This window comes from Pongo pygmaeus, chromosome 3 (assembly GCF_028885625.2).
Source record: "Pongo pygmaeus isolate AG05252 chromosome 3, NHGRI_mPonPyg2-v2.0_pri, whole genome shotgun sequence".
Lineage (NCBI taxonomy): Eukaryota > Metazoa > Chordata > Mammalia > Primates > Hominidae > Pongo > Pongo pygmaeus.
The window spans coordinates 95,630,294-95,653,133 of record NC_072376.2 but is presented as its reverse complement, the minus strand read 5'-3'; the positions used below and the strand labels follow the sequence as shown (position 1 = coordinate 95,653,133).

The 22,840-nt window shown below is 43.3% G+C and overlaps 1 protein-coding gene across 2 annotated transcripts in view; it reads left to right on the top strand.

Moving 5' to 3' along the window:
* Positions 1-244: 244 nt before the first annotated feature.
* Positions 245-22,840, top strand: part of HPSE (heparanase) — a 42,071-nt gene continuing 19,475 nt past the window's right edge. Inside the window, exons 1-4 of one of the 2 annotated variants that reach the window (XM_054486022.2) lie at positions 245-589; positions 12,767-12,912; positions 15,663-15,788; positions 21,820-21,993. In XM_054486022.2, coding sequence (XP_054341997.1) covers positions 363-589; positions 12,767-12,912; positions 15,663-15,788; positions 21,820-21,993 — 673 coding nt within the window. In that variant the 5' untranslated portion in view covers positions 245-362. The remainder of the gene's footprint in view (positions 590-12,766; positions 12,913-15,662; positions 15,789-21,819; positions 21,994-22,840) is intronic. The other variant, XM_054486023.2, reaches the window with a different exon arrangement.

Below are 22,840 nucleotides of genomic sequence, written 5' to 3'. Positions count from 1 at the left end.
CTCCCCGGGCGCTTCTCCCCTGGCGCTCCTCCCCAGGCCTCCCGGGCGCTTGGATCCCGGCCATCTCCGCACCCTTCAAGTGGGTGTAGGTGATTTCGTAAGTGAACGTGGCCGCCACCGACGGGAAAGCGAGCAAGGAAGTAGGAGAGAGCCGGGCAGGCAGGGCGGGGTTGGGTTGGGAGCAGTGGGAGGGATGCAGAAGAGGAGTGGGAGGGATGGAGGGCGCAGTGGGAGGGGTGAGGAAGCGTAACGGGGCGGAGAAAAGGAGAAAAGGGCGCTGGGGCCCCGCGGGAGGAAGTGCTCGAGCTCTCGACTCTCTGCTGCGCGGCAGCTGGCGGGGGGAGCAGCCAGGTGAGCCCAAGATGCTGCTGCGCTCAAAGCCTGCGCTGCCGCCGCCGCTGCTGCTGCTGCTCCTGGGGCCGCTGGGTCCCCTCTCCCCTGGCGCCCTGCCCCGACCTGCGCAAGCACAGGACGTTGTGGACCTGGATTTCTTCACCCAGCAGCCGCTGCACCTGGTGAGCCCCTCGTTCCTGTCCGTCACCATCGACGCCAACCTGGCCACGGACCCGCGGTTCCTCATCTTCCTGGGGTAAGCGCCAGCCTCCTGGTCCTGTCCCCTTTCCTGTCCTCCTGACACCTATGTCTGCCCCGCCAGCCACTCTCCTCCTTTTGCGCGGAAACAACTTCACACCGGAACCTCCCGCCCTGTCTCTCCCCACTCCACTTCCCGCCTCTCATTCCCCCTCTCCCTCCCTTACTCTCTGACCCGAAACCGCTTTTTGGGGGGTATCATTTAAAAAATAGATTTCGGGGTTACAAGTGCAGTTCTGTTCCATGGGTATATTGCATTGTAGTGACATCTGGACTCTTAGTGTAACTGTCACCCGAATGGCGTACATTGTATCTAATAGGTAATTTCTCATCCCTCATCCTTCTCCCACCCTCCCACCTTTTGGAGTCTCCAGTGCCTACTATTCCACTAAATCCATGTGTACACATTGTTTAGCGCCCACTCTAAATGAGCCTTTTTGTTTCGTTCATTCTGTAAGTGTTGAGTAAGCACCACCTAAGGTCAGGTATAAGTGGAAATTTGAAAAAGAAACTGCCCACTTGCCCCAGTACTTCCCTCGCCAGGAGGAGGGAAACCGGGCAGGTGCACCTGAAGGCCTGTGAGTGCTTAATTTGCTGTGCTGTGTAGGACAAGTAAGATTGTGCATAGGCTTCTGTATTTTAAACTATGTTAGAAAGATTTCTTTTTCTTTTCTTTTTTCTTTCTTTCTTTTTTTTTTTTTTAGGCAGATGAAAAGGGCTTCATAGAACAGGAATAAAAATCTAAATATTCAATAAATGAGACCGAGGAGACTACTGCAGTGACTTACAAAGTCCTAATAAAAAGATGTCTCTCCAAAATGGGGCTGCAAAATGTGGTGCTGCCTTATCAGCTCTAAGTTTTTTTCTTACCTGAGAAAGAAGGAACCTGATGCAGGTTCAGGGCTCCTGCCCCATGAATACAGGCTGACTCCAAGATGGGGAGCTACAGGGAAACTCCCAGGTCTTCTAGGCCTCTTATTTAGGCCCTGGGAGCCTCCAGAGATGGCCACATCTTGACCAGCCCAGATAGAGGGAAAGATCACCATTATCTCACCTCTGAGTCTAATACCTAGATGCTGTCCTCCCTGAGCCCACACTGTAGTTGTCACCGCTAATTTAATGGGTAGTGTACTGGTTAAGAGATGGACAGACCACCCTGGCTCCACTCTCAGCTGTGGCAAAGATGAGTGACTTGGTTTTTCCATGTCTCTTGGCCACACCAACCTTGATTTCTTCAGCTGTAGAATGGAATTTCTCAAGCTTGCCTCAAGGATTATTGCCTGAGGATTTGATGATATGGTAAGAGCTTCACAGTGTTTGACCCGTAGTAAGTGTTTGACGTTTCAAACGAATTGTTTCTTTCTAGGATATGGTGAGCATTTGGTGGCCATTCACGGGTTTTCTGTTTCTTTGGATCATAGTTAACCTCTCCTTTTCCTTGTGGCACTAGAATTTTCTGGTGGGGAAGAATCCTCACTTTTTGCCCTTCCCCTTAAGGATAGGAAGCTGATACTAGGCAGCAACTAGTTGGGGGATAGGAAGATTGCTCCAGAGAAATGCTGAACCACAGGGCTCCAGATCTCAGGACCCGAGTCTTAGCTTGCTGGGGTGTGGGGCGGGGTGTGGGGGGGTGTTTACTGAACATGGGTATGAAGTAGATGTCCATTTACTGAAATGTGAGGACCCGAGGCCTCTTCTATTGCTGTAGCCAGCATATTCCCCAACCTCTCCCCAAGAAAGGACAGATGGGGGTTCCCCCCTGGAATAACAGGTCCAAAAGAAAAAACATACAGTATGACTTCCAGGATCTGGGCCTGATCACCCAGCAGTCAAGCTCCCCGCAATTCACTAACACCCCCCTAACACGTAGAACTTCCAATCTGCAATTTAGTGAGGATGATATCTTTATTCTTCTTAAATACATCTCTTCATTGCCCAGAGCACCCTTTTTCCCTCCTCCTCTGCGCCTTTTTGTTGAAGACTGGAGAATAATGAAATACCAAGAGAGCATAACATGGGATACATAAAACTTTTTTATGTATAAATAAACTGGTTTACAAAACAGTTTATTCTTCTTGTCCACACGTGCTTCTCTCCAAGGCTGGCTGCTGTCTGTTCCAGCCCCCTTCCCTTGGAGAGGCCATCTGCCATACCTGCTCCCCAGAAGCATCAACAAGCACACCCAGAGTGTTATCTGCTAAGACCTAAAAGAGGGAGGAACCCCCCTCTCCTCATCTAAGACCTAGCTTCTAAATTAGAGTGTGAGGGTCCATCTCCCCAGGAGGGGCACAGGGCCCAAGCAGCCCAGCCATCTCAGAGGACAACACTAAGCTTTGTATGGGTCCACAGTAGAGGAGAGGAAGATGCCTGTTGTTTAATTTATTACAGTTCCTCAAAAGTGAAGATGTGTGGGTGGGATGGCAAGAGCTGAGCAGACGAAAGCTGAAGGAATAAGGAAAGAGAGGAGGACACAAACAGCTGACACTTCCTCAGTTCTTGTCATTTGCCTGGCCCTGTTCTAAGCACCTTCTAGGTATTAATCCATTCAGTCTTGGCTACAACACTATGAGTGACTACTTTTGTCACCCCCATTTTTAAAATGAAGAAATTGAGGCTCAGGGAGATTAAGTAACTTGGCCACAGTTTGAAACTAGACTCTGATCACATGAGATAATAGTGCCCATAAAAGGAAAGCAGATTATATTTTTTAAAGGAAAGAGAGTAGGGTATGGTAGAAAAAGATTGTTTGGAAAGGAATTGAGAGATTGATATAATGAAAAGAAGCATTCACATGAGAGTAACAGTATCAGGGCCCAAACCTTCATCTAAGGTACTTCAAAGAGGCCTAAGCAAACTTGGTCACTGGTGTGGTTCTAGTCTCCATAATGGCAAATACATTGTGTACAGCCCAACTGCCCACAAAAATTAAATACCAATGATAGAGCAATCTAAAATTTGAAAAAAAAAAAATCTTTCAATTTGTTGTCTTCCCAGAGGGACTTAATCAAGAAACCAATCAAAATACTTCCTAAGCCTAACTGTGTGCAGAACTCCAAAGAGAGCCCGGCCCTAAATCAACACTGTCCAATGGAAATATAATATAATGTGGGCCTCATATGCAAGGTCATATGTAATTTTAAATTTTCTAGTAGCCATATTAAAAAGATAAAAAGAAACAAGTGAAATTAATTTTAATGATTTTATTTAGTTCAATATATCCAAAATGTTTTCTCAGCATGTAATCAATATAAAAATATTAATGAGGTATTTATTATTCCTTTTCTCAAACCAAGTCTCTTCTATAATCTGGCATGTATTACTTACAGCACTTCTCAGACTATATTTCTTTCTTTCTTTTTTTTTTCCGAGACAATTTTGCTCTTGTCACCCAAGCTAGAGTACAATGGCGTTACCTTGGCTCACTGCAACCTTTGCCTCCCAGGTTCAAGTTATACTCCTGCCTCAGTCTCCCAAGTAGCTAGGACTAGAGGCATGCGCCACCACACCTGGCTAATTGTGTATTTTTAGTAGAGACAGGGTTTCACCATGTCGGCCAGGCTAGTCTCAAACTCCTGACCTCAGGTGATATGTCCACCTCGTTCTCCCAAAGTGTTGGGATTACAAGTGTGAGCCACTGCACCTGGCCTCAGATTAACTATATTTCAAGCGCTCTGTAGCCACATGTAGCTAGTGCTATGGTAGTGGACAGTACAGATCTGCATTTCAGTTAAGACACATATACAAGCATAGTTCACTAATGCACGGTAAAAAAAAGTATAGTGCTGAGTCGGTGGTAGAAATCCTAACTACTGCAGAGCAAAAGTGGTACAAACAGCAATCTCAGTGATAATGCAACCATGCTTGCTTTTCATTGCAATTTGCTTATTTTCCTTCAGCAAAGTTTATCCATTTTTGCCAATTCAATAAATATTTACTGATAAAAACTTTCAATATTAGATTCTTGCATCTTCATAGACAGAGTTGCTTTTCACATTTAGAAAATTACTTATCAATGTTAAACACACGTTTTGATAACCAGTATTGGAAAGAGGCACAGACTCCCCATGTGCCTATTGATGGCAGAAATATCCACGGCCAAAGGGAAACAAAGGGCTGGGGACAATCACACACCTCGTGTCTCCTAACTCCTGGGAAGTGCTGTCCCTCTGATTGAGCTCTTATTACTCCCTTCCCCACTAACCCTATCCACTGTGCCCTGGAGCCCTTTGCAGGGTAACCCTGCTCTGTCCTCCTCACAGAATATCTCCTCTACCTCCTTGTCCAAGCTACAACTTGGCTCTTCTCTGAAGACACTGTCTTCCCTGTAGCCCTTTTGAGTAACGGCTGCATATTCTCCCACAGTCCAGTTCTTTTCCTGTTCTCCAGGACAACAGCCCGCTAGTTTGAACTCCATACTGCTGTAGTTCAAATCCCTTTTGACTTGTTACCTTGTGCAAATTACCTCCTTTTGTTCAGGTTCCTTGTTTGTAAAATGACGATAATAATGCCATTTGCTTCATTGGGTTATTTTGAAACTAAGTGAAAGAAGGCGGGTAGCTTCCCTACACACTCAGTTTGGACTAGCCTGACGTGCATTATGGGTGATGCCATGACTCAGTGTGTGGCTCCTCATCTCCACATCTGGCTCTTATCCAGTGCCCCTGCTCACGGCACTCTGTCCCCCTCTTACTTACTCCGCCTTATTAACTGAAGACTGGCACTGATCTCACAGTTTCCTTTCCACTTCCAAGTCTCACCATCATCCTAGATGACTTCAAGTCACCTAGATAAACTGTCTCAGTTCCTTCACTCTCACATTTTTTTATAACAGATAATGTTACACTCAAGTTGTAACAGAACCAGCTTGTCCAGCTCATAAAATGTATGCGTTTTGTCTCAACTCTGTATTCAGTGACATCCTGTGGGTATCTGGAAATCAGCCATGGTGAGAATATTTACCATGGAAACTGGCAAATACTAAAAAGCAGGGCACCTTTTTTTCTGAGAGCCAGACCACAGCTCTTCTACTCCACAGCACCCATCATAACAATTTTTAAATACCTCCACTGAACAGCTTCTTCCTCTCTCTACTTCTTCCATATCTGATTTGAGCTTCTTATCACGTAAACCACTCTTGTGATAATAACCCCAAATCCCTGTTCCGTTGTTCTTCCTGCTGAAATCCTAAACCTGGTTTAGTCCAACCATATTTTCTCTCTTTGGAATCTACAGGGTGGCCCAAAAACCGGGAAATGGAAATATATTACTTATTAATTTTAATGTATATTAATAGCCATTTTAATGCCTCATTTCCAGTCTCAGTGGCCACCCTGTATAGCTGGACTATTGAGCTCTTGCGGGAGGAGGGAGTGGACAGTCTCCCAGCCACATAGACTGATGTTGCACCAAACAATTTTTAGCTTCCAGACTTCCCTGGCCCTTAGTGTTACCCTTAACTCTCCATTTCTCTGCCTTTCACATTCTCTACTTTTTAAAAATCTCTGACTCCACTTTCACCTTATCATTCTTAGCACATGACCATACTTCTTCCCAAAGAAAATGAGCAATTACTTCCTTTTCCTTTTCCTCCTGTCATCAAATCTGCAGACACGTCATGCCTAAGTCCAGCTTTCCTCCTTTCTCTGATCTCAGTCTGCTTCTTCCAGTTCTGCTCTGAATCCCGTCCCCTCCCCAACCCCCAAGGACTTCGCTCTATCAGTCACCTCTTCCCTCTCCTGTATCTTCAACTCCTCCCTTTTTACTGGCTTCTTCCTCTCAGCATAGAAGCTTCCCCAAGCCTTTCCCATCTCAATTACCTCCTCGAACACACGCCTCTGCAGAAACCACCCCGTTTCTTCCCTCCCCTCGGCAGCCTCTTCTTCCTGTTCTGCCCTCGTGATGGCACCATCACTGTGTCACTAAAATCAATCTCTCCAACATCATCATGGCCTTCCTTTGTTGGGAAACCTAATAAACACTTTATCTTATTTGGTCTTTGTTATGGGTTGAATGAGGTCACCCCGAAATCCATATTAGAAGTCCTAACCCCCAGTACCTCAGAATGTGACTTTATTTGGGAATAGGGTCATTGCAGACGTTATTAGTTAGGATGAGGTCATACTGGAATATGGTGGGCTCCTCATCTAATATGACTGATGTCCTTATAACAAGGAGAAATTTGGAGACAGACACGCACATAGGGAGAATACCATGTGATGACAGGAGTTATGGAATTGGAGTCAAAAAGCTTGGGAACTTAGGAGAAAGACCTGGAACAAATCCTTTCCTGTGCCTAGAGAGGGAGTATGGCCCTGCCACTACCTTGACTTCAACTTTTCGGCTTTTCAGAACTGTAAGACAATACATTTCTGTTGTTTGAACCAATTAGTTTGCAGTACTCTGCTACTGCAGCCCTAACAAACTAATACAGTCTCTTGGAGGCATTTGGCAAATGGAAGCACTTTCTTACCTCTTTAGGTCTGTCACCTTTCTTGTTGGGGGGTGTTCTCTAACAATTCCTCTCCATCTCTCTCTCTCTAGTTTGTCTTAAACGTTGGTGTTCCTCAGACTTCTGACCTAGGCCTTCTTTTCACTTCACATATTCCCCTGGGTGGTCTCACCCACTTCCAGACATTACTTAAATTACTGCTCATGCAATGCTATGCTGGAAACTGTTTAACAACTGGCTCTCTGGGAAGAGAGGAGATTGGTTGATGGTTTTTGCTGATTTCTGTGGTGTAAACACTCCCTCCATGGCCAATTCCAAACTGCCAACAGTTTAACAACTGGCTCACAAATTTTCTCCAAATTTAACATTTGGCTTTCACAGGCCGACAACGTGGTACAGCCGACTCCAGCACACCTCTGCTTTCGTGTCAGAGAGAAGAAACTTATTTTTGTACAAAAGGTAAAATAAAAACACCTGCAGGCCCCCTTTTTTTTCCTTAACAAACTGCTCTGGAAATAGAATAGCTGAAGCTTCTTTTATGCGTTCATCTGTTATTTCCATGTCACTGCGGTTGTGGGATTATTTTTCCTTTATTTTTCTTGTATATGATTGAAATACTGTACCTTTGATCAATTTCAGTTTTATGGCATGTTTTGCAGCCATATGAAATCTAGTTTTTGTCAGAGGGCGTCAATATTATTTTGTCAAAACAAGAAAATATTTCATTGCAAAAGAGACAAACAAAAAGGTCCTTAATACCAAAACTTTGAAATGTGATTTCTTGTACTTGGCAGTGTCCAAGTGGTAAACCCAAACAGCATTGGGTTTTCATTTTGTTCAGGAAACAGTCTTTGTCTGGCCGCGACTTAACCTTACATCAGGCAGGCCTTGCTCATTCATTCACTTAAGTATTTATTAAACACTAGCACTGTGCCAAGTACCTATCTAGGTATTAGGTGGATTCTGATAAGTCAGTCAGGTCCCTGCTCTCAGGGAGCTTGCAGCAGAGATGGGGGCTGTAGTAGAGAGAAAGCCAAGGAAATGAACAAGGAAGTTGATTTCAGAGAGTGATGAATGCTGTGAAGAAAATGAAGGCAGGGCAGTGTGATGGAGAGTGACCCAAGGTGGTACAGTTTGTACCTCTAAGGACCAGGCTGTGACCCAGGTCACGCACAGATGCCCATCATGTGATGCCACAGCTCCTTTTCCAGGTGCTCGTTTCCTCCCACTTCCCAGTCTCTTGCCCAGCCGCAACTGCTTACAGATACAGCTAGAGGAATCTAAATGAGGTTCCTCTATCATCAAACCCAATCAAAATGCCAAGGAACAGAATCAGTGCCTGGCTGAAGGCAGTGGAACAGGGCCAGCCTGGAGTGGTTCTCTCTGAGGAAGTTCCTCATCTTGGTTTTAGGGCCATGCCTTGTGACCTGTGAGCTAGCGGTTGCCAGTCCCTGACATTTCTACTGAGGACTCGCCTGTCTATATTCCCAGCCTGTATGTGTCTCCTGAGTTCCAGACACACAGGGCCAAGCGCCTGACGGATGGAAGTACGTTTTTTGGTGTTCCATTGGTATCTCAAATTCTACAAAACTTAGCGCCCCTTCTCCTCCTTGTTCCTCCCCATCTTCAGTCTATCACCTGTTCCTCATCCAGCAAATGATACTACCATCTTCCAAGGAGCTTCCCAGGAGTAATCCTTGACTCCTCCTCTACATCCAATTAATAATCAAATCTAGGCCAGGTACAGTAGCTCACGCCTATAATCCCAGCACTTTGGGAGGCTGAGGCAGGTGGATCATTTGAGGCCAGGAGTTCAAGACCAGCCTGGCCAACAAGGTGAAACCTGTCTCATTTTAAAAAAGTTATTTTAAAAACTCAAATCTATTATTTCTACCTCTAAGTGTGTCTTGAATTTATCCATCTGTCTCCATCTCTGAGCTGTTACCTTACCTCAGTCCATCACGTTTTGTCTACGTTAACATGACCAGAGTCTTGTTCCTTCTCTTCAGTTATTTGTATGGCAGCCTGTGATTCTTTTCTAAAATAAGTCTGGTGAGGTCACTCCAGCTGCTTCAGATCCTTCCATGGCTCGCCGTTGCCCTCATATAAAGTTGGCACTCCTGGACATGTGGCTTACGGGGCCCTCCGTGATGTGGCCCTATTTGCCTCTCCATTCTGTTCTCTCCCAGCCTCTCTGCCCCTATCTCTAGGCACCAACCACACCCTTCTGCTCATCAGTGGTGCCAGCTTCTCTTCTATCCCTGGTCTTTGCACAGACTTTTCCCTTCACCTGGAATGCTTTCTTCAATCCTACCCCACTCTCTTTAATCTAGATAAGGTTTATTCTTTTTGAATGTCTAGCAGTGAAACCATTTCCCCTGAAAAACTTTTTCTAACCAACCCCCTACCCTCAGCCCAAGGTCTAGATTAGGAGTCCCTCTGAATGTTTCCATAGCATTTTTAAAGAATTGCCTATTTACTTGTTCGTATCTATCACTAAACTACAAATTGTATGAGAACAATCACTATCTCTGCCTGGTTCACCATTCATCTCCAACAACTAGCATAATGCCTGGCAGAGTCAGCCTGCAACAAATATTTGTTGAATAAATTAACAGATGGCTTTATCTCCTTAAGTAAATCTTGTTTTTTTCACCTATTAAAACAGATGCACAGGCCAGGTGTGGTGGCCCATGCCTGTAATCCCAGCACTTTGGGAGGCCGAGGTGGGCGGATCACCTGAGGTCAGGAGTTCAACACCAGCCTGGCCAACATGGTGAAACCCCATCTCTACTAAAAATACAAAAATTAGCTGGGCATGGTGGTGGGTGCCTATAGTCCCAGCTACTAGGGAGGCTGAGGCAAGAGAATCACTTGAACCCAGGAGGCAGAGGTGGCAGTGAGCCAAGATCATGCCACTGCACTCCAGCCTGGACGACAGAGACCCTGTCTCAAAAAAAAAAAAAAAAAAAAAAAAAAAAACACACACACACACACGCACACCAACTTGTATAATTTAAAATATAACGTGCTTGTTATGGAACACTTGTAAAATACAGGAACATAATGAAAAAGTCTACCATCTAGCTCACCACATAATGACCATTGCTATCATCCTGGCATAATTCTTTCCTGTATATAAATATATATTCTTTTATTGTTAAAATTACACTATGAGTACTATTTATTTATTTTATTGTGGCAAAATACGCAAAACATAAAATCTTGCCATTTTAAGGTGTGCAGTTTGGTGCATTCACCACACTCACATTGTTGTGCAAATATCACCACTGTCTATCTCAGAACTTTTTCATCTTCCCAAACTGAAACTCTGTAGCCATTAAACAATAGTGCATCCTCTGTTTTCCCCTCCCTACAATTTATTTTTATTTGGGTTTGTACCAAACTGAAAATAGCTGCTTCTTCCTTACTTAGTTCAGATCAGCATTTCCATTTATTTAGCCGTGGTTTTGAGGATGCCATGGCAGATGCCATCCTTCCTAGAGCTCTTTGGGGCTGTCAGGTATTTCAGTCAGGGTGATTTCGGGTTGATAACATTTTAAAATCTCACTTTATTCTGAGGTTCCTAGTGTCAGAGCCCACCATATTTTTAGAGACTCCCAAGTTACAAACAAAAATATGGTGAGGAGGAATCACTGAAGTTTTAACACAAGAGACTTACATTTTGTTCAATTTCTATCTTTTAGTTTATTTCCTAAGCATAAAGAAATACTTTGAAAATTTTATGTAGCATTATACATATTTAATTAAGCATGAGCACATCTTAAAATTTTAAATTTTAGATCAGATCTTTAATTCCTAGGATATTAAGATGTACTGGCAATTTGGCCAGCTGTGGTGGCTCATGCCTATAAGCCCAACACTTTGGGAGGGTGAAGGGCGAATTGCTAGAGCCCAGGAGGTGGAGGCTGCAATGGCCTGAGATCACGCCATCGTACTCCAGCCTGGGTGATGAGAGTGAAATCTTGTCTCAAAAAAAAAAAAAAGAAGAAGAAGATGAAGAAGTATTGGCAATTAGTGCTCCAGGAATAATTTCCTGACTTGAAATAAACCTACATGTAGACAAACTAATTAGGCCATTCCAAGAGTTACTAGCATTGGTTTAATATGTTTTCAGAGCATTCCAGGAAGCAGTGTGGCCAGCATTGCATGTTTGATACTTCAGAAATGTATGACAGGTGTTTCTCTTACCCAGGTCTTCTGTTTTCTTAGTTTTGCTTATGTAAATATTTATGAACATCCTCATCTTTATGAGGGAGGGGATTATAGATCATTCTAATTCCATTTTCTAGCATTTGGTACCATTCTAAGCACATAATAGGCACCCATTCGGAGCATTTTTGGCTTGACAGAATATGCATTTAGAATTGTTCAAATTAGAGGTGTCAATGATGGAAATTAGAATACTATATAATTCTAAGTCATTTGACTTAAATACAAAAGAATGATTTTCCTTGGTGGGGAATGGTGAAGGGAGGCAGGAGTTAAGAAGAGGAGAAGAGATCCTAAGTCATTTATAAAATTCTCTGGAAACACAGGTGTGTGAAGACTTTTTAAAAAGTCATTCACCAAATTGTGTGTGTGTGTGTGTTTTAAATAGACTTTATTTTTTAGAGCAGTTTTAGGTTCACAGCAAAATTGAATGGAAGGACAGAGATTTCCCATAAACCCCCTGCCCACACACACGCATAGCCTCCCTCATTATCAACATCCCCACCAGAGAGGTGTTTGTTCTAGTTGATGAACCTACACTGACACATCATTATCACCCAAAGTTCATAGTTCACAGCAGGGTTCACTGTTGGTGTACATTCTATGGGTTTGAGCAAATGTATAATGACGTGTATCCACCATTATAGTAACATACAGAGTATTTTCAGTGCCCTACAAATCCCCTGTTCTCCACCTATTCATCCCTCCCTCTCTGCATTTCCACCCCCAGCCCCTGGTAACCGCTGATCTTTTTACTGTCCTATAGTTTCGGATGATCTATTTTTCAGACAGACACAGAGCTGTCTTTCCCTTAGTTTCCATTCTGTCACTTCTTTCTCCCCATCAATCATAAAAGGCTATGAGTTTTTTTTAAGTGTTGAACACTATCCTACTTGTCAAGTTAAAGCATAAGCTCCTGGCTGGGTACAGTGGCTCATGCCTGTAATCTCAGCATTTTGGGAGGCTGTGGCAGAAGCGTCACTTGAAGCCAGGAGTTTGAGACCAGCCTGGGCAACATAGCAAGACCCCATCCCTCCACAAACACACACACACACACACACACACACACACAAGCTCTTGCCAGAATTAGAGCTGCAAATTGCCCTCAGGTGCCTAGAAGATCAGTCCTTCAATTAGATTCAGATTGAGATGCTTCCTCTTTTAAACAATGATTCCCTTTCTATCATGCCCAATAAGAAAACAAATAAAAATTAAACAATGCTGCCTGTAATCTCAGCTACCCAGGAGGCAGAAGCACAAGAACTGCTTGAACCCGGCAAGCAGAGGTTGCAGTGAAGCGAGATCGCGCCACTGCACTCCAGCCTGGCAAACAGCAAGATTCTGTCTCAAAAACAAAACAGTGTGATTTCCTCCTCTAAGTCCTGCACAGGGAAATGTTAAGAAATAGGTTCACCAGGAAAGAAGGAAGTAAGAATGTTTGACTAGATCATCTTGGACAAAATAGTTATACTTTCTTGCTTGTCTTCCTAACAGTTCTCCAAAGCTTCGTACCTTGGCCAGAGGCTTGTCTCCTGCGTACCTGAGATTTGGTGGCACCAAGACAGACTTCCTAATTTTCGATCCCAAGAAGGAATCAACCTTTGAAGAGAGAAGTTACTGGAAATCTCAAGTCAACCAGGGTGAAAATTTTTAAAGATTAACTCTATATTTTAATTAACGTCAGTCCGTCATGAGAATGCTTTGAGAAAACTGTTATTTCTCACACCTAACAATTAATGAGATTAACTTCCTCTCCCCTCATCTGACCTGTGAAGGAACCTGAACAAAAGGAGGAGGCAGTGGGCAGATTTCCTCATCGTGATGTTTGTCATGTTCAGTGTGAGGCCTCACAAAAAAAAAAAGATGTCCTTCATATAACTGAGAGCTCATTGTACAGTAAATATTAAAACAGTGATCGTAGCTGAAGGATAGACCTGCTTGGAGGGAGCAAGTGGGTAGAATCGCATCAAACTAAAGAGAGTATTTGTAGCCGAAGACACAATGATAGATTGAAGGATATTTATTCTAAAAATAGAATATGGGTGAAAGAGATCTGTGGACTTCTGGGCTCCAACGTTAGATTCTGATTTTAGCAAGCTTGTCAGGGGATCCTGATATTGAAAGTCTGTAGCCTTCACCTGAGAAACCTGCCCTAGGGAGCCATGAAAATTTGTCCTGTCTTTCAGAAGTGCTATCAGACATCAAATGGAAATTAAATCATATCTTAACAATTGCTAGGATGGGCGCAGTGACTCACACCTGTAATCACAACACTTTGGGAGGCTGAGGCAGGAGGATCACTTGAGCCCAGGAGTTCGGGACCAGCCTGGGCAACATAGAGAGACCTTGTCTCTATTTTTTAATAATTTTAAAAAAGAAAATACTGAAAATATTGTATGCACCACTGAATTATAATAATTTGTATATAATGTATATATTCATTATGAGGACTATTTGATTACTTCATATATTATATCTTTTCCTTCTGTTTATTTTCTCCAGTTATGAAGTATTTAGAACAATTCATCAGTAACTGGGGCTAAACTGACAGAATAGTAATCAGAGAAAATAGAAAAAGACAGATGGGTTATCTTTGAATACCAGGTTGGAGTTGTTTATGGGATTGTTTTTTGTTTTGGGGGCGTTTTTTTAGACAGAGTCCCACTCTGTTGCCCAGGCTGGAGTGCAGTGGCACAATCATGGCCCACTGCAGCCTTGACCTCTTGGGCTCAAGCAATCTTCCCACCTCAGCCTCCTGAGTAGCTGGGACCATAGGTGCATGTCACCACACCCGGCTAATTTTTTTATTTTTTGTAGAGACAGTCTTTCTATGTTATCCAGGCTGGTCTCAAGCTCCTGCACTCAAGTGATCCTCCTGCTTGGCAGTCCCAAAGTGTTGGGATTATAGGCATAGCCACCACACCCAACCTAGTTTCTGTTTAGACTTGGCCCTTTCCCACCAGTCATTTGTGTGCAAAAGATATCATAAGTGTAGACAGGAAACTGTCCTTTGCTCATCAGTTTTCTTCATCCTGTGTCTAGGGGGATGGTCGGTGGGGGAAACTGGGGTTATCCAAGTTCCTCTGAAACATCCTCTGTGAGCCCAGGGATGGATGAGGCACCAGCCACCAGCGAGTCAGTGTGCAGCTTTCCAGAAAGGAAGTCATCAGCCAGTCAGCCGGCCCTGGCAGCCAGCACCGGGAGACTCTGCTGTCTTGTGATAAAGAAATGGTCTGCCTGACAGGATGGGGTGGATTTTTCTTTTTCCTTTTTTCTTTTTTCTTTTTTTTTTTTTTTTTTGAGACAGGGTCTGGCTCTGTCACCCAGGCTGGAGTGCAATGGCAGGATCTTGGCTCACTGCAGCCTCTGCCTCCCAGGCTCAAGCCATCCTCCCACCTCGGTCTCCCGAGTAGCTGGGACCACAGGCATACACCACCACGCCCAGCTAAGTTTTCGTATTTTTAGTAGAGACAGGGTTTTACTATTTTGTCCAGGCTAGTCTCAAACTCCTGAGCTCCAGCTATCCATCCGCCTCAGCCTCCCAAAGTGCTGGAATTACAGGCAAGAGCCACTGTGCCTGGCCAGGGTGGATTTTTTCAAGTGCACATGTTGTGGTCCCAGAAGCTCTGATAGTACCAAATTCAAAGGGAAAAGAAGTCAACGGTTCCCACCCATCCTACCCCCCATGATGGCAGGAGGAAATCACCACACTGCAGATACAGTCCATGTAAAACAAATTGCTATGGATTTTGGAAGTGAACCTTAAGAGAACTGCACTGTGTTTTCTTCATTAGAGTTCTCTGGTAATTTCAAGCTTTTTTTTTTTTTTTTAGACAGCGTCTCGCTTTGTTGCCCGGTGTCACCCAGGCTGGAGTGCAGTGACACGATCTCGGCTCACTGCAACCTTCGCCTCCTGGGTTCAAGTGATTCTCCTGCCTCAGCCTCCCGAGTAGCTGTATTTTAGTAGAGACGAGGTTTCACCATTTGGCCAGACTGGTCTCGAACTCCTGACCTCAAGTGATTCACCCATCTCATCCTCCCAAAGAGCTGGGATTACAGGTGTGAGCCACCGCACCCGGCCAGTAATTTCAAGCTTCTGAGGAGCCCTCTGAATTGTTAAATAACTTGGAGCTATGTCCAACATATCCATCTTCAGTGTATGTTCAATATTTCTTAGGAAACCTGCCCTTGGTTGTTTTCTTTGTGGTGATTCATGAGCCGGCAAATTTGACATGTGTTACAGAATATATCTTTTCTCTGCTCTCCTACCTCATAACCAGAACTTAATTATCCTGCTTTAGTCACATAAATAGCTAACTAAATAAATATATGGGATTTCAGCCTGCTCACTGTGAAAATAGACCCTCTAAATGATCTCTTCCACTTGCAGATATTTGCAAATATGGATCCATCCCTCCTGATGTGGAGGAGAAGTTACGGTTGGAATGGCCCTACCAGGAGCAATTGCTACTCCGAGAACACTACCAGAAAAAGTTCAAGAACAGCACCTACTCAAGTAAGAAACGAAAGGCACCCTAGAGATGTTCCAGCCCCAAAGATATTTGAATAGGCTGGACTCGGACACCAATCTAGCAAGTCCTACAGAAGTTGTATAAAGCTGAAAATACTGAAGCATTTCCCAAACGGGAAATCTTGAACTCAAAACTTGTTTTTTGTTTTTTTTGTTTTTTCTTCATCTGACATTGCTTAGTAGCCACAGAGTGAAAGATAAATCAATCATTCATAATCTAACAACAACCTTCAGTGCTCTAAAAAACTAGGGAGTCAAGGAAAACATGAATATATTCCTCATGTAAAATTAAAATACAGACATATAAAGGGCAAAACGTGAACATCATTCGTACCTTGAGGTCCATCCCCCTCCCAGAAATAACTCCCAGTATGCATTGGTTTAAGCATTAGGCAGGAGGGCCCTGAGTCACTCCAGACAGTCTTGGCCACCAAGCAGCATTCTCTTTTTGTTTCCTCTGTGGCTTTTGCAAACACAGGGCTAGCTCAGCTACCCATTATTGTATTTTCAGTCACTAAAACAGTCTTCCAGTCTTCAAATTAGGATGACATTGTCACATGGGGCTTTAAAGCAAGTGAAACAAGGAAACCTTTATTTTTTTTGAGACGGAATCTCACTCTTGTCGTCCAGCCTGGAGTGCAATGGCGCAATCTTGGCTCACTGCAACCTCTGTCTCCCAGGTTCAAGAGATTCTCCTGCCTTAGCCTCCTATTCATTATGAGGAATATTTGATTATTCAGTTCTTGTAGGGTAAAGATATTACCCCCGATCATATTATTGATTATTGAGTAGCTGAGATTACAGGTGCCTGCCACCATGACCGGCTAATTTTTTGTATTTCTTAGTACAGACAGGGTTTCACCATGTTGGCCAGGCTCCAGGCTGGTCTCGAACTCCTGACCTCAGTTGATCCACCCACCTCAGCCTCCCAAAGTTCTGGGATTACAGGCTTGAGCCACCACTCCTGGCCACAATCCTTTTTTAACTATGAAATATATTTTTATCTGAAGTTTGATGTTTATACCCAACTGAGGGATGATGTTCCCATATCTCAGTTAAATAAATAAACTGCTCAGATACTTTAAGCTCTTCTTTTGACTTTTGAAAATAAATTATCTTGAAGTTACCATACTTTGTTTGGGTTAGTTAACATTATTTAAAGTATATTATTTTAATTAATAAATTATCTTTCTAAGATTTTAGTGTATACTACCTGGAGTTCAGTGTATCAGATGGATTTCAAATTTATATACATTTTTTAAGTATATGGTACAGAAAAAAATGTGATCCATAAGAAATCAGAAAATAGCGCATATGCTAATAGCTAATGTTCTCTAAAAAATTTTTTTTGCATTTTTAAGAGGGGGATCTACTCTGACACTTTAATAAGTGTAATTAATTATTGACTGGAATTTGGCATAAGGGAGGGCCATTTCAGATCCCATTAAAGGAATGACACGTACCAGAGAACCACAGAAGTAAGGCCACATTTGTAATAAATCATTATAGCTCTGCTAGGAGAAGACCCAGTTGTATTAGGTAATTAATAGATTTGCTCTTAAAACACATGTCCCAGAAGATATAGGTAAGTCTTGGGGGGTCGTATTAAACATTATACCAATGTATCTTAAATTTCTAAGAAAGTTTTGCTACTTCACAGGATCTTTCTGTTACCAAAATGGTAGGTTTCCAACTCCAGGACTTGGCTTTCATAGTTCCTACACCAGGGGAAATGCCTTCCTTTGCTAACTATGCAACTGGATTAGTTAGTGTAAGTCCAACCACCCTGTTGGCAACGCTAAAATGTACAACAAACACAGAATTTTATTTGCATTTGTAAGCATTTGATTTCTGGCTCGAAATTTTCAGTTTTCATGGGCACATCATGGAAACAGAAATCTTCTGTGTTTAGTTTGGGCACCTACTCATTGTAGTGACAAATATTTCAGAAGCCAGTAGGGGATTCCACACATTGTTCTGAACCTGTGGCTGAGGTTGGTAATGGCTGAGATTGGTAATGGCTGAGTGACATGGGGACGTACCACAAAGGAAGAGGTAGCAAAAGGCTGCTGAGATAAGGACATGTTCATTGCTTAGCTAGTGGCCTGCACCCTTAAAACACGTGTCCCAGGCTGGGTGCTGTGGCTCACGCCTGTAATCCCAGCACTTTGGGAGGCTGAGGCAGGTGGATTACCTGAGGTCAGGAGTTCAAGACCAGCCTGGCCAACATGGTGAAACCTCATCTCTACTAAAAATACAAAAATTTGCCAGGCATGGTGGCGGGCGCCTGTAGTCCCAGCTACTCAGGAGGCTGAGGCAGGAGAATTACTTGAATCTGGGAGGCAGAGGTTGTGGTGAGCCGAGATTGCGCCACTGCACTCTAGCCTGAGCGACAAAGTGAGACTGTGTCTCAAAAAAACAAAAACAAAAAACAAACAAACAAAAAACAAAACAAAAACAGGTGTCCCAGAAGATAGAGGTAAGTTTTCTAACACAGGTCCTCTTGAATGGTGTGTTCCACTTAAGTAGAAGTTGACAAAAACATTTGTTATGAGAATATAGACTCACATTTTAAACCTGTTTGAGCAGGAAAAGGAAGCAATGTTACAAATGTAATTTTGGGTGTGACTGCAGAAAGGATGACTCCCTTATTAAAGTAATCATCCTGAGTAAGCTAACTCTTTTTACTTCCTCTTCTCCTCCTGTTCCCATCACCCCATTCTTCTGTTGCCTACACCCAGGCCCACACTGGATGCTGACATAGACTTACATGGTACAGTCCAAGGGAAAGAGTCTGCCATTTTTTTCAATGTGTCATCTTAGTTATCTTCATTCCAAGGATCTCTCCACTCTTTATACAGTAAGAGATGAGAGTCTGGAAAGGATTGGGAATAAGATAATAAATTGTAAGTTTTTAAATTGTTCTTCGTATTTTGGGGAAGGAGTAGGCTAGGTGGCCCTTCTGTTTTTTGTTTTTTTTTTTTTTTTTAAGTAGATGTGGCCAGATGTGGTGGCTCACGCCTGTAATCCCAGCACTTTGAGAGGCTGAGGCAGGTTGATCACTTGAGGTCAGGAGTTCAAGACCAGCCTGGCCAACACAGTGAAACTCCGTCTTTACTAAAAATACAAAAACTAGCCGGGCTTGGTGGTGTCCACCTGTAGTCCCAGCTACTCCAGAGGCGGAGGCAGGAGAATCGCTTGAACCCGGGAGGCGGAGGTTGCAGTGAGCCAAGATCATGCCATTGCACTCCAGCCTGGGCGACAGAACAATACTCTGTCTCAAAAAAAAAAAAAAAGAGAAAAGAAAAGAAAAAAAGAATGGATTTGAACTCAGTCGTCAATAGCCTCTATTCCAGGAGATGTTACAGTTGATTATGTTATGGGGGTGTATAATAGAATTTCGACCTATGTAAATTCCAAGTGCATTTGGAAGAATGAAGAAATGGAGGAAGGGTAAAGTATGAGTGCAAGCATTCCAGGTTTTTTGAAAATGCTATAATCTTTGGTCAGAGCTAGTACAAAGTGCTGTTTAGCTGTAAGGGATTTTTGTGATTTACCGACAGTTTTCACATGTGTCATTTCAACCTTGGTTTTATGGCGAAGACATGTGATGGTGCTTGCCCCAGGACTGTAGATCCATATCTGAGGTTCCTGTCGGGCAAAGATATTACCCCCGATCATATTATAGTCTATAAGTGGGAGAGTTGTGCCTGGAGCTCAAGTCTTATGATTTCTGATCCAGGGCACTTCCTACAACATGATTTTGCAATATAAAAGCCTAGAATGTGTGACTAAAGCAGGTCACTCACCCCTTGTAACAGACTCTAGTAATGGCACTGCCACCAAACAGCTGCGTGATATTGGGCAAAGACTTACCTTGTTTGAATCTCAGTTTCCTCCTAGAAAAATGAGGGTGGAGGTTAAGCATAGGGTGATGATCCCAAAGCCTCCATACTGCCCTAAACTGTGGCTCTAAGATCTGGTAGAATGCTGGGTCACAGGACTCTAGGGAGCTTTTCAAACCAAAATGTCTGTCATTCCTTGATGGTAGGCAGCAGTTTATGGAAGTGGGTGACACAGCAAATATCAAAACACCTAAAGCAACTTGCAAGAGTTGTTTCTGCCTAGTGGTCTTTATAGTTAATATTAAATAGTTAATTTTTTTTTTTTTTTTTTTGAGACAGAGTCTTGCTCTGTCACCCAGGCTGCAGTGCAGTGGCACAATCTCGGCTCACTGCAACCTCCACCTCCCAGGTTCGAGCAATTCTGTCTCAGCCTCCCAAGTAGCTGGGACTACAGGTGCATGCCACCACACCCAGCTAATTTTTGTATTTTTAGTAGAGACGGGGGTTCACCATATTGGGCAGGCTGGTCTCGAACTCTTGACCTCAGGTGATCCACCTGCCTCAGCCTCCCAAAGTGCTGGGATTACAGGCATGAGCCACCACGCCTGGCTTAAATAGTTAATATTTAATATTATTCTACAGTTATTCAGGTAATTCAGGCCAAAGACTTAGAAACAAAACAAAAAGCCACTTTTAAGGAGAAAGGGTGTAAGTTTGCCGGATAGATAGAGATCTTTCTTTTTTAACTACAAGAGTTCAGGAATGAATTACTCTTTAACAAACGACTGTAGATATACATGAAAATTGGAAGGACTTATTATGCATATGATAATCAATCTAAAGACAACACTTAAAATTATATTGTTGCCACTCTCGAAAAGTGGTAATAGAACAGCTAATGGTTTAAAAAGCGCAGAGTACAGAAGTTCCCAAACTTATGGCACCTTAATATCGCAGAAAATTTTTTTACAGCATGCCTAGGCCACAAAAAATACCTGTATTTTGATTATTAAATTGTAAGGTCTACACAACCTAATAGTAATAGGTCCAATAGTAATGCTGTCCAGTAGATGTTGATGTTTTTTCCTTGCAAGCTTAAAAGATCCTACAGTGCCTCTGTAAATAGCACTGCCTGGTTAGAGTTGAATTTCAGATAAATAATTTTTTTCATGTTAATTATTTTTCTTTACTTTTTTTTTTGGAGACAGGGTCTCATTCTGTTGCCTAGGCTGGAGTGCAATGGCATGATCATGGCTCACTGCAGCCTTGACCTCCCTGGGCTCAGGTGATCCTCCCACCTCAGCCTCCCAAGTAGCTAGCTGGAACTACAGGTGCTTACCATCATGCCCGGCTAATTTCTGTGTTTTTCGTAGAGATGTGGTTTTGCCATGTTGCCCAGGCTGGTCTTGAACTCCTGGGCTCAAGTGATCCGCCCGCCTCGGCCTCCCAAAGTGCTAGGATGACAGGCATGAGCCACTGCACCTGGCCCCTGTGCTAAGTATTTCTTAATGGTTACATAGGACATACACTAAACATTATTTATTGTTTATCTGAAGTTCAAGTTTAACTAGGTGCCCTGCACTTTTAGTTGCTAAATCCTGCAGCTGTACCCATGCACTCACTGGTGCTCCCCAGCTTGCCCTGCACAAAGTTTGGAAACCACAGTCCTATAACTCTAGGCCAATTGTTTAATGTAAAATTTGATTCATTTTAAATTAATAAATCATATACAGGGATTTTTAAAAAAATTGTTTTAAATATAATTAAAATTATCAAAATATTTTTAACTGAACTTGTGACTAGAGATATTTAGATTATGAAGAGTGGGGTTTATGCTAACTAATGACAGTCCGGCTATGCATGTGGAGCACTGAGCTATAAATTGTGGCTTCCCCAATTCTCCTGATGTCACTTGAACAAAACCTAAGTGTCAGACCAGAGCTTCTGGTATCTTCCATGGGACTTCATTCAACAGCTGGAGCAAATGAAATCAGATTGATTTTTTTTAATTTGTCCAATTTTGTTGTCTCGTAAACATAATTATAATTATTTATTAGAACTAGAATTTCTTCAGTTTAACAGCAGAAATAGTTATTCATTATGAAAAGCGAATCTGGAGGCCTTCATTGTGGTGCTAATCTAACCATTAAATTGTGACGTTTTTGTTTTAGGAAGCTCTGTAGATGTGCTATACACTTTTGCAAATTGTTCAGGACTGGACTTGATCTTTGGCCTAAATGCGTTATTAAGAACAGCAGATTTGATGTGGAACAGTTCTAATGCTCAGTTGCTCCTGGACTACTGCTCTTCCAAGAGGTATAACATTTCTTGGGAACTAGGCAATGGTGAGTACCCCAGGGAACAATTCGTTAATAAGGAGATTCCCCACTAGCATTATTTCTTTTCTTTTCTTTTTTTTTTTTTTTTTGAGACAGAGTCTCGCACTGCCGCCCAGGCTGGAGTGCAGTGGCGCCACCTCGGCTCACTTCAAGCTCCGCCTCCCAAATTCACGCCATTCTCCTGCCTCAGCCTCCGGAGTAGCTGGGACTACAGGCACCCGCCACCACGCCCGGCTAATTTTTTGTATTTTTAGTAGAGACGGGGTTTCACCGTGTTAGCCAGGATGGTCTTGATCTCCTGACCTCGTGATCTGCCCGCTTCTGCCTCCCAAAGTGCTGGGATTACAGGCGTGAGCCACCAGGCCCGGCTAGCATTATTTCTTATGACACTTTTTTTTTTTTGAGACAGAGTCTCGCTCTGTCGTCCAGGCTGGAGTGCAGTGGCGCCATCTCGGCTCACTGCAAGCTCCACCTCCCGGGTTCACACCATTCTCCTGCCTCAGCCTCCTGAGTAGCTGGGACTACAGGCACCCGCCACCACGCCTGGCTAATTTTTTTGTATTTTTAGTAGAGACGGGGTTTCTCCGTGTTAGCCAGGATGGTCTCGATCTCCTGACCCCATGATCCGCCCGCCTCGGCGTCCCAAAGTGGTGGGATTACAGGCGTGAGCCATTGCGCCAAGCCAACACTCTTTTTAGTATTAGCAAATATACTTCTGCCTGGGCACATTCTTGCAAGTGCTCAACAATGCAACTTTTGGAAGTGCATGTGGCAGAAACTCCTACTGTATTTATTCCAGAACCTATTATTGCTAATCCCAGTTTATGTTACATCTGAAGTGAGAACCAGTTGT